Source organism: Calidris pugnax, unplaced genomic scaffold, assembly GCF_001431845.1.
Source record: "Calidris pugnax isolate Ruff unplaced genomic scaffold, ASM143184v1 scaffold6, whole genome shotgun sequence".
Lineage (NCBI taxonomy): Eukaryota > Metazoa > Chordata > Aves > Charadriiformes > Scolopacidae > Calidris > Calidris pugnax.
This window is the reverse complement of record NW_015090761.1, coordinates 107,507-122,541: the sequence shown is the minus strand read 5'-3', so window position 1 is coordinate 122,541 and position 15,035 is coordinate 107,507. Positions and strand designations below refer to the sequence as shown.

General features: G+C 49.8%; 2 protein-coding genes across 4 annotated transcripts in view; one reads left to right on the top strand and one right to left on the bottom strand.

The window, feature by feature from the left end:
- The first annotated feature begins 326 nt into the window (after positions 1–326).
- Positions 327–9,469, top strand: R3HCC1 (R3H domain and coiled-coil containing 1). Of its 2 annotated transcripts, XM_014962774.1 has the most exons (8): positions 327–599; positions 1,656–1,793; positions 2,763–3,859; positions 4,118–4,194; positions 4,435–4,607; positions 6,619–6,689; positions 7,136–7,231; positions 9,230–9,469. In XM_014962774.1, exons 1-8 carry the CDS (start codon positions 505–507, stop codon positions 9,376–9,378), a joined length of 1,896 nt encoding a protein of 631 aa, XP_014818260.1. In that variant the 5' UTR covers positions 327–504; the 3' UTR covers positions 9,379–9,469. The 2 variants fall into 2 exon arrangements, with proteins under 2 accessions (XP_014818260.1, XP_014819033.1); XM_014963547.1 differs by lacking the exon at positions 4,118–4,194 and having other exon boundaries at positions 470–599; positions 2,763–3,936.
- Positions 9,470–11,756: 2,287 nt separating this feature from the next.
- LOXL2 (lysyl oxidase like 2) overlaps positions 11,757–15,035 on the bottom strand; it is an 86,573-nt gene continuing 83,294 nt past the window's right edge. For both annotated transcript variants that reach the window (XM_014956090.1, XM_014956915.1), the window contains 2 exons: positions 14,237–14,348; positions 11,757–12,572 (listed from right to left, as the gene is read on the bottom strand). In XM_014956090.1, the coding sequence (XP_014811576.1) occupies positions 12,493–12,572; positions 14,237–14,348 (192 nt within the window). In that variant the 3' untranslated portion in view covers positions 11,757–12,492. The remainder of the gene's footprint in view (positions 12,573–14,236; positions 14,349–15,035) is intronic.

Below are 15,035 nucleotides of genomic sequence, written 5' to 3'. Positions count from 1 at the left end.
AGGGTGCATAGGGCAGTTGAGGGGTGCACAGAGCAATATAGGGTGCTGGGGGTACAGAGGGAAGTGGGTGATGGGGTGCATAGGGCAGTCGAGGGGTGCAGAGGGAAGGGGGGAATGGGGTGCAGAGGGCAGTCGAGGGGTGCCCAGAGCCCCACAGGGTGCTGGGGGTGCAGAGAGAAGGGGGTAAGGGGGTGCATGGGGCAGTTCAGGGGTGCCCAGAGCCCCATAGGGTGCTGGGGGGGCAGAGGGAAGGGGGTAATGGGGTGCATAGGGGTGTTGAGGGGTGCAGAGGGAGAGGGATGGGGTGAAGCTGGCTGCATTCAGCTGCACAGGGGGTGCTGGGGCCAGGTTTTGGGTGCTGAGGCCGGGTTTTGGGTGCTAGGAGCAGGTTCATAGGGGTGCTGTCCCCTCCCCAAGGGCCAGGGGACCTTGCAGCCAGCTCTCCATGTGTCCCCTGTCCCCTCCCCAGGCCTCCCCCTCGCTGCCACCCTGGCGCTGCGCTGCATGGACGGCGTCTTCCTCTCGCCCAACGAGGATGAGTTCGTGGGGAGGATCACGGAGGAGCTGGAGCACTTCATGCAGGAGGGGCAGCACCACAGGTGGGCAGGGGGTCTTCTCCTGGGGTCACCTTCTCCCCGCTGGTGGACAAAGTCCCCTGGGTGGTGGCACGTGTCGCTCCGGGAGTGGTGGCACCTTGTGATGCTTCTCTGCTTCGATTTGGGTGGAAAATGCTGGGTTGGTTTCTGCTGTGCCCATTTTTCCACTCGTAATTGCTTCAGCAGAGCTGTTTGGGGCACTGGTGAGCCCCAAGTGGCCACCGCTCAGCCCCACTAGCCACCACTCAGCCCCCACTGGCCCCTGGCCCCTTCTCAGCCCCACTAGCCAGCCCGATGAGTTAGAATGAGCAGTTTCATCATCAAACTCTTCCGTTTCCCCTCTCTGCTGAGCATTTCCTGTGTCAGATCCTCCTCCAGGGCAGCGATCTCCGTCACCTCAGAATGCTGCGGGGCTTTTCTTCAGCCAGGCTGGATTTAACTGGACCCAGTCCCTGGTCTGGTGACCTTTGAAGCCCTTGAGGTGGCCAAAAAAGCAGGTGTCAGCCAGGAGCAAGGGTGGGATTGCTGAGTTCAGCTTCCTGCCGGCTTGTAAGGACCTTAAATATTTGTTTCATTGCTTTTTTTTTTTTAAGGTTTGGCAGAGAAAGTCCCGGTGCCATTGTCAAATGCTTAGGAAGGAAACTAGAATTGTAAAAATGTGTCTAAACGTAATGAATTGTGGCATTTATTCATCCATTCACGTTCTTTTAGTGGCTGGTTTGTGGAGCACGCTCGGACTGGGAGGAAGGGGACCCCTAACAGCCCTCTGCTGCTGATTCCCAGCCCTTCCCAGCACGGATACTGGGAGGAATGAGAGTTCTGGGACCAGTCAGTCCCAGCTGCTCCCGGGGCTACGAGGGAATCGAGCATGTCTGGGTGTGATGGAGGAGGGATCTTGGTTCCTTCATTCCACAAAATCCTGCCTGGCTTTCGGGCTGGGATTTAAACCCTACACTGGGAATGATTTGGGGAAGAGGCTTTAATACATCCTCACTCAGGTCCTGTCCTTTTCCTTCCTGCCCGTTGCTGACCCCCAATGAACCAATTTTCTCTTTTCAGGGTGCTCCTCTTCCCCCCTCTGTCCAGTCGCCTCCGGTACCTCATCCACCGCACCGTGGACAACGTGGATTTGTTGAGCAGCTTTTCTGTGGGAGAAGGATGGAGGAGGAGGACGGTCATTTGTCACTCGGCCGTGAGGTAGGGGGTGGTACCTGTCACGGGGCTTCTCTCCCCGTGGCCACGGGGTTTTTGTTCAAGCTCATGAGCCTGAAGTTTGCGTGGTGCTTCTCCACAAAGAGGAGCGTGTCTGTTGTTGATATTATCCAATTATTAAGGAGGTAGAGACTCTTTTCTTTTCCTCCCATCTACATGGATTTGATGCTTTTCCTCCTCTCTCTCTTACAAACGTATGTTTGTAGAATCATAGAATGGTTTGGGTTGGAAGGGACCTTCAAGACCATCCAGTCCCTGGGACACCTCCCACCAGCCCAGGTTGCTCCAAGCCCCCTCCAACCTGCCCTTGAACCCCTCCAGGGATGGGGCAGCCACAGCTTCTTCGGGGCAACCTGGGCCAGGCTCTCACCACCCTCCCACCAAAGAGTTTTTTCCCAATATCTCAATCTCCCCTCTTCGTTGAAGCCATCACCCCTCATCCTGTCACTACCTGCCCTTGTAAGAAGTCCCCCAGACCTGGCAGCAGCCCACAGAGCCCCCCCCCACTGTGCTGCAGCACCCAGGGATCACCCCATCTCCTGCCAGCCTGGTCCCATCCCAAACATCAGCTCCAGCAGCACCACAAGCAGGAGCACATCTCAGTTCTTCCCCACATCTCAGCTCCATCTCCCCTCTTTCAGGGTCAAACCCTTCCCCCTCCTCCTGGGGCTCCCCTCCCTCAGCCAGAGTCCCTCCCCATCTCTCCTGGAGCCCCTTGAGGGACTGGAAGGGGCTCTGAGGTCTTCATGGAGCCTTCTGTTCTCCAGGCTGAACCCCCCAACTCTCTCAGCCCCCCCTCCCAGCAGAGGGGCTCCAGCCCTCCCAGCATCTCCGTGATCTCCTCTCATGGTACATGGGTTCCTCTTCTCCCCGCAGCCCTCCCAGCATCTCCATGATCTCCTCTCACGTTATGTGGGTTCCTCTTCTCACACCATGCCATTCTCTCCATCCCAGGCTGCCCAGTGAGACCAACGACCAAAAACCCAGCAACAACCCACCCAGACCCCACCGACCTCCCCAGCCCTGGGGTCGGGGGGGCCGAGGGGGCAGGCCGCGACATGGCGGGGAGGCGCACGGTGGTGACAACTCCCGAGCCTGCGTGGGGTCTGGAAGGATCAAAAGGCCCCCCTGGAGGAAACCAGACAAAGCCCTCTACGTCCCCAAGGCCATGCGCAAGAAGACGGACTGGGGGGAGCAGGAGAACCGGGTGGTGGCCATCACTGAGTCAGGTGGGGACGTGGCACAAGGAGGAGAGATCTGCCCTAAAGCTTCAGCCGAGGATGCCCAGGAGGAGCTGGGTGGCTCTGAAGGTGGCCCAGGTGATGTCTCCGTGGCCCTTGGCAAGCGAGAGGAGCCTGGAGAAGAGTGGGTTTCGGGTAAAAATAAGGATGGCACAAACGATGAACGTCCTCCGTGCCCCTCGTCGGAGAACAGGAAGGATTCCCCTGGGCAGGAAAGTCGGGATAAAGACTGTTCAGTTTCCTTATCTTCTGCACACAACAAAAACCCACCTGAAGCAGAAGAACAAGATGAGAGCTGTGGTGCTCTGGCACCAGAAAGCAGTGAAACCCCGTGCCAGCTGCGAGGGGAAGACCAAACCAGCTGGGATACTGGCAAAACCTCCTCCCTATCGGAACGTGGCAGCAGTAACTGCTGCCCGGAGTTGAGCACGTCGGTGGTGGTGGAAAACCAAGATAAGAGCCATGGAAACGTGTCACCACCTCAAGAACGGGGTGAGGACTTTGTGAACGCCGGCACGGCGGAGGGAGGCCAGGGTTTCTCCCAACTGGAAAGCCAAGATGAAGAGCATCCCAGCGTTGTCCAGGTGGAGCATCACCAGAACCTCCAAGAAGCCCCAAATGAGCCTCCAGTCGTACCTGAGCCCATCAGTGGTGCCCACCCATCACCTCCTGAGGACCAGAGTGAGCGCTGGGTGGGTGCTCCCGGGCAGAACCCCCACGGGAAGGTGCCTGGGGAAGAAGAGGAGGAGGAGGAGAAGGAACATTCGGGCTTGGCTGATGCCCTGAGGCGAGATCTTCACTTGTCCACAGGCCATAAGGAGGAGAACATGGCTGTCCGTGAGCAGAGCAGCCTGGAGGAGGACTGTACGGTGGAGCTCCTGGCAGAGGTAGGGTTTTTGCTGTGGATTTTGCCCTGGGGAGCAACTTTGGGGAAAAGAGGAGTTGGCCTGAGGGGAAAGCATTAATCCTGGGAGGAGAGTCCTTGTCCTGGGGCTGCTGAACCTGTTGTGGCCACAGAAGTGGTTCTCAGAGACCGAGGTGGAGTCCTGGAGGGTCACTTGTCCACAGGCCATAAGGAGGAGAACATGGCTGTCCGTGAGCAGAGCAGCCTGGAGGAGGACTGTACGGCAGAGCTCCTGGCAGAGGTAGGGTTTTTGCCCTGGATTTTGCCCTGGGGAGCAACTTTGGGGACAAAAGGAGTTGGCCCGAGGGGAAAGCATTAATCCTGGGAGGAGAGTCCTTGTCCTGGGGCTGCCAAACCCGTTGTGGCCACAGAAGTGGTTCTCAGAGACCGAGGTGGAGTCCTGGAGGGTTGCTCTTTGAAGGGAAACCTTGTCTGATTGCTACTATCATTTTTTAATCCTTTTTTTTTTAAATATTCTCAGATTGTGGGTCATTTAACCGTGAAGGACATCAGCATCGAGAAGATCAGCGTGGATTATTCCAGCTACGGGGAGGCGCCGCTCAGCGAGGGGGATTTTGGCCACGTGACTGAAATCTATGACTTCTCCCCATCCCTGAAAACGGAGAACCTGATGGAAGCCTTCGTGGATTTCCAGTGAGTACCTCCCAGAGCCTGAGCACGTCACGGGGGTGACGTGTCCAACACCTCAACCCCCGGCTCGATCTGGTGGATTTTGATTTTGGAATATTTTCTGTGCCTTGAGGGACGCTTTTCCTGTGTGATTTAAAACACCCCAGGTTCTTGGGGGCTTGGTCACACACTCGGGTATCGAGGTGGGGGTTCGTTCCTGCTCCTCTGGCTTTGGGGAGAACCTTTAGGAGCTCCCCACCAGCTGCTTCGTTACTGCGCCCCGCTGAAATTACAGCCCTGAAATCACCCACTTGTATAAATCTTTGCAGGAAAACGGGGCTCGATCCTGCTGCTGGAGATAAGATTTATTATGTAAATATTGGGAAGGGAGCCTTGTGGCTGAGGGAGTGACGTTGGGTGAGGAACGGGGACGGGACAAAGTTCAGCCCTTCGTTAGCGATAAACGGTGCTCGGCGCGGCTCCCACTGGGTCCTTCCCACACCGTGTCCATGGCACCTCTTCCTCTTTCCTTCCCACCATCCTCCTCCTCTTCCTCCTCCTCCTATTCCTGGGGATTAGATGGGAACGTTTCACCTCTACGTTAAAATGAAATTAAACCCCATCACCGTGTCCATGGCACCTCTTCCTCTTTCCCTCCCACCATCATCATCCTCCTCCTCCTATTCCCGGGGATTAGATGAGAATGCTTCACCTCTACATTAAAATGAAATTAAACCTGCTGGAGAGCAGCTCTGAGGAGAAAGACCTGGGGGTCCTGGTGGACAACAGGATGCCCATGAGCCAGCAATGGGCCTTGGTGGACAAGAAGGTCAAGGGCATCCTGGGGGGCATCAGGAAGAGTGTGAGCAGCAGGTGGAGGGAGGTCATCCTGCCCCTCTGCTCTGCCCTGAGGAGGCCCCAGCTGGAGCACTGGGACCAGTTCTGGGCTCCCCAGTTCCACAAGGACAGGGAACTGCTGGAGAGGGGACAGCAGAGGCTCCAGAGATGAGGAGGGGCCTGGAGCATCTCCCTTCCGAGGAAAGGCTGAGGGACTTGGGGCTTTTGAGTGTGGAGAAGAGAAGGCTGAGGGGGGATCTGATCAACACCTCTAAATACTGAAAGGGTGGGTGTCAGGAGGATGGGGCTGGTCTTTTTTCAGTGGTGCCCAGGGACAGGACAAGAGGGAATGGGCACAAACTTGAACATGGGAAGTTCCACCTAAAGATGAGGAGGAACTTCTTTGCTGTGAGGGTGGCAGAGCCCTGGCAGAGGCTGCCCAGAGAGGAGGTGGGATCTCCTTCTCTGGAGACATTCAAAACCCACTTGGACACGTTCCTGTGGGACCTGCTCTGGGTGGCCCTGCTCTGGCAGGGGGTGGGACTGGGTGATCTCCAGAGGTCCCTTCCAACCCCGTGTGACCCTGTGTAAATACTCTGCTCTCTGTTGTCTCTGTTCCCTCCCCTGTGTTTTTCCACTGCCTGGGAGAGCGAAACCGAGCCGGAGGCTGATGGATCCGATGGGAGCAGTCGATTGGATTTTTATCTCCTCTGCTCCAGGAAAATCCTTTGAACTCCCCGCTCCCAAACCCACATTTTTCCACTGATGCTTTATTAGATTTTTCCCATCTCTCTCCTCACCCCGGGCTCTGTAAAACCGCTTCTATAAACCACCTGCTTTTCGTTGTTGGTGCCTGAGGGATGGGGCAGTGTTTGTATAAAGCAGAAATGACAAGTGATGTTTTTCTGTTACAAGAAAGTCCCTGAAATTGAGGTTGGGTTTGGCCAGGGGTTTCTTCAGAGGAAAAGGAGAGTTCTGGGGGGGGAATTGTAGATTGTGGCCGTGAAAGGGGCACATTTAATGTTCTTCTGTGCCTTCCTTTCCTCCTTCCCCCTTGTGTAAAATGGGTAGTTGAAAAGCACAAGCTGTTTGGGTAAAAACACTGAATAATCCTGGTGGGGTGATGGGTTTTGTGGTGTGGTGGGGGCTTTTTGTCTGTCGTATTAATGAGTATTATTCTGTTTTCTTTTCATTTTAGCGAGAGCGGGTTCGAGATCCAGTGGGTGGACGATACCCACGCCCTGGGGATCTTCTCCAGCCCCTCCGCAGGTACCAGTGACTCCCTTGGTGGGACTGAGGGACCCCCTGGGGTTCCTCCTCCATCCTCCATTCCTGCAAACCTACAGTAATAACCTGTTGGGGACCTTCTGGGTGGTCAGAGATGGAGCCTCCTGGTGAACTGACCTTCTCGGGGGGGGAAACACCCCCATTTTGGGTCAGAGCCAGCCCTTTCCATCCAGCAGTGTGTGTAGACCAAAAGATTATGCTTTTTTCTTGGAATTTAGTCTTTTTAAAACACATTTATATTTTCCTGGGACTCTTCCCACACCAGGAACGCGTGATGTGAGCCGACCAGGAGGAGTTTAGTGTTTTATTCTGGAGATATTTGAGCCGAAGCTCGAATTCCTCGCTGTCACTGTACCATGGGCTGGTTTTTATTGTTAAAGCCACCAAAATTCGGGTCTGCTAATTCCAGCAATCTTTGTTCTTTGCAGCATCTCAGGCCCTGGGGCGACGTTACCCTTCGTTAAAGATCCGACCACTGATCCACGCAACAAAGCAGTCCAAGACCAAGGCATTTCAGCGACCAAGTAAGACAATCTCTTTTTTAATTATTACTAGCTTTATTTCTTGATTTACCAGTCTTCTATCTCCTGACAAGTTAAATGGGGAAATATATATTTTTTGGTTGTTTTGGGTTTTTACAGCTTTATTGGCATTGGAGGACAGGGAGCTGTTGTGCAGCGTTTTTGGTAATTGCGTTATTTTTTTATTTACAAGATTTTCAGCCAACTTGTTACAAATTCCTGCCCGGGTGGTGCTGGTTTCTGCCTGTTTGCAGCAGTGAGTGGTTGGCAGAGGTGAAGGCGATGCCAAATTTATGGGAGGAGCCTAGAATATACACAATTTCTATATATTTACACCCCAGCTGTTACCTACGCTTCAGTTTTCAGTCACTCTTTCTCCCTTCCATAGGAGGACGGAGTAAAAAAATGCATCAAACCCTGTTGCCTTTTGGTTTTCTTTCAAATTAAGTCCTTTGCTGATGTTCAGGCTTAGTTTTCTTGTATTATTCACGACCAGTTGCATTTCCCAGCAGAGGGGTTTGACCAGAGCAGTGATTGCAGGAGGGGAAAACACCCTGAACCTGCCCAAAAAGTTCCTCTCCCCTTTTATTCTGCCCACTTAAAGATAATAGATGAGACAAACCCAGCAACATTTAGGTTTTGTGGTTGGCATAATTTTATTCAGTATCAGGTGAAGGAAGAAATCGGTAAGCTTAGCCATTAACATTGGTTTATTTATTTATTTCATTGCCTTTTTAAAAATCATAGTGTGATCAGTTCTCCTTGCCCCAGGACCGAAATGCCGTGAATCTCGTAGCGATAAGAGACTTTGCTGAACCTACAGCTCCTCTGTTATTTCTCCAGCACATGGCAGTGGAAACAAATGTCACTGTTGATGCTTTAAAGGGACACTGTCACAGGTAGAAATTCCTGAGGTTTTTAAGATTGATGCATTTAAACGAAATGTCCGAAAAAAATAAGGGGTTTGATTTTGCACTTTGTGCCTCCTCTGTTCTCATCCTGATTCTTGTTGCTTCTGAATCAGGTTATAAACTCCTTCTGGGGAACATCATCTATAAACTCAATTTGTATTCAATTTTTTTTTTTTCCCAAATACAAATCGGGACCTTAATTAGCTGACAGTGTCTCTTTTTTTTTTTTTAATTTATTTTTTTAACTATTTTTGTCAAGAGCGAGCGGCAGTTTCTTTTCCAAGCTGGAAAAGATGCTTCGACTCTGCCCCTTTTTTCTTCAAGCTGCTCAGGGGCTGCCTTTTATTAATAAAACTTCTGGAAAAAAAAGCAAAGCCAAGCCCCCCTTGCGAACCGGATAATGAATTTGCAGACAGTTGCTGATAGGATAAAATGATTAGATAATACCTAAATCCAGATTATTGTAGACTTGGTAAAGTTTTGGGTGTATTTATTTCTTGTAAAATGAAGCTGTGATGAGCCAGGTGTCGACCAGAAAATGGGATTTATTGCCCAAAGGGCTTTCCCAAAGCATCTCATAGATTTTTAGCTGTTTCTCTTTAAAAAAAATGCAGGTTTTTTTTTTTCCTTGTTGCTTTCTAAGGATTTGAATGGCTGGGTTTGATTAGTCTGTATTAAGATCAATCTTTGCTGTGTGTGGAGAAATATTTGGACTTAGTGGTGCCTTCATTTTGTTCTCAGATGGGACTTGCTGAATTTGGCCAGAAACAGGTTGGGGGAAGCTCTTCCTGAAAGTAAAAAGGGAAAGAGTTCTCTCTCCAGCGCTGCAGAAGGGGCCTGGAGCTTAATCCCAGCCCAATGGCTTTTGAAAAATGTTAAATACAAACACATCTGCCTAAAAGAAAAGGCAATTTATTGGATGGGGAGAGAAGGATTTGCTCTTGCTGGGCTAATTCTGTGAAAGAACTAAGAAAAAAAAGAACTAAGAAAATGAAAATCAGCCCTTTTCTCTGCCAGTCTTAGGGTTTAGCCACGAGACTGTTCCTCAACGAGCACCTAACTGTGATTTTTTTCACCCATTTTTACCTAGAACTCCTTCACCTGGCCAAAGAAAGGCCCCAGACTGACACTGTGGTGGCGAAGAGGCTGGTGACCAGGGCTTTGGGGCTGAAGCACAAGCAGCAGGACCCCTCGGGCACCGAAGAGCTGCTGCCAGAAACCTTGGAGCAGGAGGAATAAACCATCTCAGCTGGAAAAAAAAAAAAAAAATAATAATAATCCCCACTGTATAAATGAGCACGGGCTGTGAAATTAAACTGCATGCAGAACAGTGAGTTGCCAAAGGGATGTTCTCTTCGGGATTGGGACCATCTTTTCTTTCTAAAGGTGGGAAGGGGAAGAGTTTATGATGGGAGGAGGTTCTTCATGCCACAGAGCATCCTCCCCTGCTTTATTTCAAAGCCTCCATTACATTAAAGCAGGGAAAAGCCTGCTCTATAATTTAAAAAAAAAGAAAAAATTAGAGTAAGGGAATTGTATCCCCTTGGCCAAAATCCAGCTCTAAGCAAGAGGAGTCAAAAAAATTAATAATAATCATCTGTTCAATGTTTACTTTGTTGTAATGTTATTGTTAAAATATCCCACCAGCACTGAACGCAAGTGAATTTTAGGGTTTTTTTCCTTATTTAAGCTGTGTTCAAAGAGCCTGACTGGCTCTGTCGTGCTGGCAGCAAGGGGAAGATTGGGGAAAGAAAATCCAGGACTTGTTGGTTGTGATTCCAGGAGTTTCAAACACCTGGTTGGGGCAGGAGCATCCGAGGTGGCTCAGACTCTGCTTTTGTCCCCCCCGAGTCCAGCATCCTGAGAACAAAATGAGTTTTCCAACTTCCAAGAGGCTAAAAAAACCCAAACCTTTGCTCGATGCCACCATCCAGGCCACGGGGTAAAGGCCAGAAATGCCCTCGGGGGTTCTTTCAGCCTCACAACACCCCTGTGAGGTAGGTTTTGGGGAGCACAGGTTGGAGGCAGCCACTTTCAATCCCTCCTCGGATCGAAATGGGCAGCTCTAAGTATTAACATTATTATTATTAATGGCTCGTAGAAGTTTTCTGTACAAACACAGAGGGAGAAAAACAACTTCAGGAATTGGGAAAACTTTTGAGGGAGTAGAAAAATACACAAATGGCATCTAAAACCTTTTTTTTTGGTTTTTTTTTTTCCTGGGTAAAACATTTTTATTCAAGTAGCTGTGTGTGAAAATCTGTAGGATGCGCGTCCTCAAACAAACAGAGGAACGTGCTCAGCACCATGAGGAATTTACCAAGCATTAAAAAAAAAATAATAATATCAATCCTTTTAAAGAGAGCTTACACAGGTGGGGCTGTGTGAGCACAGCTCCAGGTCCCTGATGATGAAAGCCATGATGTTACCTCTGGAAGGTTCAGTGATCCAATGCCTTAAACTAAATTCATCCTCGCAAGAAGAGACAAGAGTGAATTTCCAGGTAATATTTGGGTAGAATCTGGTGGGTGAGTAGCTTACTGTGGAACGGGAATTCATGGCAGCAGGAGAGCTCCAAAGTTCTTCTCCATCATCTCCAGAAAGTTCTCTTAAAAAAAAAATAATAATATCAATCCTTTTAAAGAGAGCTTACACAGGTGGGGCTGTGTGAGCACAGCTCCAGGTCCCTGATGATGAAAGCCATGATGTTACCTCTGGAAGGTTCAGTGATCCAATGCCTTAAACTAAATTCATCCTCGCAAGAAGAGACAAGAGTGAATTTCCAGGTAATATTTGGGTAGAATCTGGTGGGTGAGTAGCTTACTGTGGAACGGGAATTCATGGCAGCAGGAGAGCTCCAAAGTTCTTCTCCATCATCTCCAGAAAGTTCTCCTCCTCCATCATCTCCAAGAAGTTCTTCTTCTCCATCATCTCCAAGAAGTTCTTCTTCTCCATCATCTCCAAGAAGTTCTTCTTCTCCATCATCTCCAAGAAGTTCTTCTTCTCCATCATCTCCAAGAAGTTCTTCTTCTCCATCATCTCCAAGAAGTTCTTCTTCTCCATCATCTCCAAGAAGTTCTTCTTCTCCATCATCTCCAAGAAGTTCTTCTTCTCCATCATCTCCAAGAAGTTCTTCTTCTCCATCATCTCCAAGAAGTTCTTCTTCTCCATCATCTCCAAGAAGTTCTTCTCCTCCATCATCTCCAAAGTAAGTTCTTCTCCTCCATCTCCAAGAAGTTCTTCTTCTCCATCATCTCCAAAGTAAGTTCTTCTTCTCCATCATCTCCAAAGTAAGTTCTTCTCCTCGATCTTCAAGAAGTTCTTCTTCTCCTCCATCTCCAAAGTAAGTTCTTCTCCTCCATCTCCAAGAAGTTCTCCATCTCCAAAGTTCTCCGTTGTTCCAAGGGTGGTGGAGCTTCCTGGAGCCCCGATGCCCTCAGAGAACTCAGTCCTGTGTCAGCTGCTCCGCTCGGGAGGCGATGGTTGAAATCCAAAGTAAGTTCTTCTTCTCCATCATCTCCAAAGTAAGTTCTTCTCCTCGATCTTCAAGAAGTTCTTCTTCTCCTCCATCTCCAAAGTAAGTTCTTCTCCTCCATCTCCAAGAAGTTCTCCATCTCCAAAGTTCTCCATTGTTCCAAGGGTGGTGGAGCTTCCTGGAGCCCCCGTGCCCTCGGAGAACTCAGTCCTGCGTCAGCTGCTCCTCTCGGGAGGCGATGGTTGAGTACAAGAGTTTTGCTGCGGTATTAAATTAACGCTTTATACTGTTCTGCTCAGAAAAAGCTGCTCCAATTTTTTTTCTCCCTTCCCTTTCCCCCCACCCCCTTCCCTTTTCCTGTATTTCTTGGCTAAAACGGAGTAAGGACACGGCGGTTCTGAGGAAGAGCGTCACAAATGGAGGCGTTTGCATCAACGGTGCGTTCGAGCTTGAGTCAAAGAGCTTAAAGATACCAAAGATTAATGCCTTATGATGAAGAAAATGGAATGGTAAAGACATATTTAGGCTGTCGGGACCCAAACAGAGGCAAATTGTGCTTGCTGCAGCCTGGGGATAAAGCCGGTGCTGCAAAGTGGAAGGAGAAATCTTTGTGGAGAAGGTTGGAAAGGTGAAAATACGGAGCCAAGTAGAGTTTCAAAGGTGGCTCTTAACTCCCCAGCAGTAGGGACTGGAGTTACAGGAGCCAGGTGGTGGTCGGAGCACCTAAACTGGGAAGGAAGGCAGCTTTAGAAAATAATTTACCTTGCTAATTTAGAGTTTTGATTTGTTTACTTGATTTCTTTGGGGGGTTTGTGCAGTGGTTTGGGAAATCAGCGAAGCGGGAACCCTCGCTTCTTTAAATAGTGGGGGGGGGGGGTCTATCGGGTGGACACCCTGTTATTTGTGAGTCCACTGAAGTGATCGAACTTCTGTTCCGTCTCCTCGCTGAAGGAGCCACCTGTGGGGGCGAGAGAAAAAAACCCAGGGTTGAGCAGGAGGCAGAGAAGGCAGGTTGTAACCCCCCCCTCCCCAAGCAGAGACCACCCCGTTCTTTGTGTGAGCTGCAGGAGATGCTGTGAAAATCATAGAATCATAGAGTTGTCCAGCCCCTTCAGGTACTGGAAGGCCGCTATAAGGTCTCCCCGGAGCCTCCTCTTCTCCAGGCTGAACAACCCCAGCTCCCTCAGCCTGTCCTCAGAGCAGAGGTGCTCCATCCCCCTGATCATCCTCGTGGCCCTCCTCTGGACCCTCTCCATCAGGTCCATGTCCTTCTTATATTGAGGGCTCAAAGCAAATACTTGAAGAGCAAAGATTTTCCTGGGCTAATTAATTTCACAGAATGGTTCAGGTTGGAAAGGACCTTAAAGATCATCAAGTTCCAACCCTCCTACCTTGGGCAGGGACACCTCCCACCAGCCCAGCTTGCTCCAAGCCCCCTCCAACCTGCCCTTCAACCCCTCCAGGGATGGGGCAGCCACAGCTTCTCGGGGCAACCTGGGCCAGGCTCTCACCACCCTCAGGGGGAAGAATTTCCTCCCCACATCTCATTTCCATCTCCTAATTTTTGGTTTAAAACTGCTCCTTCTCCTCCTAGGGCTCCCCTCCCTCATCAAGAGTCCCTCCCCATCTCTCCTGGAGTCCCTTGAAGGACTGGAAGGGGCTCTGAGGTCTCCCCAGAACCTTCTCTTCTCTTTAAGTATTAATTAAATTTTGCCATAAAAGGACTTTTGGCTATTCCAATTATGTCCTTGGAAGAGCACACTACAAACCACCCACAATTTCACTACTGATCTTTGTAGCAGGACTTGTGAAATGGTCTCCTCAAGGCTGATGGGAAGAGGGTGCTGTTTCCTCTTCTTAACTAGGACCATGCCCTTGCTTTTTGCCAGCTGAGACACAATGGAAGCTGAATATAATTATTTTTAAATAGAAATACTTTCAGGCTCAGCTGGAGAGCCCATCCAGCACTTAAGTGCTTGTTTTTCCAAATGAAGTGGGTTTGGCTTTTCTGAACCAGGTCATGACAAGTATTTTTTAAAAAAAAAACAAACAAATTAATGAGGAAAATCAGTAGTAACATGGAATTTTTTCAGGAAAAAACACTCCTTGAAAGATTTCAGCTGGCGCTGAAAATTGTCATCTCCCCTGCTTTTACTTGGAGGTTGGCAGGCCCTTGCTATTAATCTATTTTCTGTGTTAAAAACACTATGTCCCAAAGCCCTCGACTTAATTCCATTTTAAAATGGCCTGAACAATTGACTTTTAAGGCAAATTTAAACTGGTTTGGCTTTAATATTTCCAAGACCAAAAAAAAAATACAATTCCAAATGGGAAGGTTTTATGAGATATAAGAAAATGCACAATTTTTCCTCGTGTTGGAGGGAAAGGAGAGAATTTTCATTTCTGGTTTGAGCAGGGGGATCTCCCCAGCTCTGCTTAACCCATCGCTATTCCTCTTTGCTTTTCAAGACACGAGAAGCTTTGGGCTTTGAACCAGCTCTGCTGGAGTTTTGGCTCGGGATCCCATCTTTCCATGCTGAGAACTTAGAGAATTCCTAACGAGGGGTCAGCTCTGGAGCCTAATTACCCCCAGCAGCCCTTCAACTGCCCTTAAGCTCTCACCTATGTGGCAGTTGTACATCCAGATGCGCTGCCCGTCGTAGCGGCTCCTGCATTTCATCACGTTGTTGGAATAATCTGATTCAGCAACTTCGTAGTTGGGGTTGATGACAACCTGGGGAGAAACAGCATCGAATCAGTTAAAGGGGGAAGGGGATGAGACACTTCCGAGTCAGACTGAGACAGAATCAGCTTCATTACACCATAATACTTAAGGTTTGGTTTTTTTCTCTGTTAAAAAAAACCCTACCCAAGTCATTTTGCAAGGAGAAAGAAGGTCAAGGGAAGTCATTCTGCCCCTCTACTCTGCACTGGTGAGGCCACAACTGGAGTACTGTGTCCAGTTCTGGGCTCCCCAGTTCAAGAGGGACAGGGAGCTACTAGAAAGAGTCCAGCGAAGGGCAACAAAGATGATTCAAGGATTGGAGCATCTCCCTTATGAGGAGAGACTGAGAGAGCTGGGACTCTTTAGTCTGGAGAAGAGAAGGCTGAGGGGAGACCTTATCAACGCCTACAAGTATCTCAAGGGAGGGTTGAAGGAGGAGGGAGCCAGACTCTTTTCAGTGGTTCCCAGTGAGAGGACGAGGGGCAACGGGCACAAGTTGGAACAGAAGAGGTTCCACTCAAATATGAGGAGAAACTTCTTCACGGTGAGGGTGACAGAGCCCTGGAACAGGCTGCCCAGGGAGGGTGTGGAGTCCCCTTCCTTGGAGATTTTCAAGACCCGCCTGGATGCTCCTGAGAAACATGCTCTGACAAGCTCTGGGTGGTCCTGCTTTAGCAGGGGAGTTGGACTAGATGA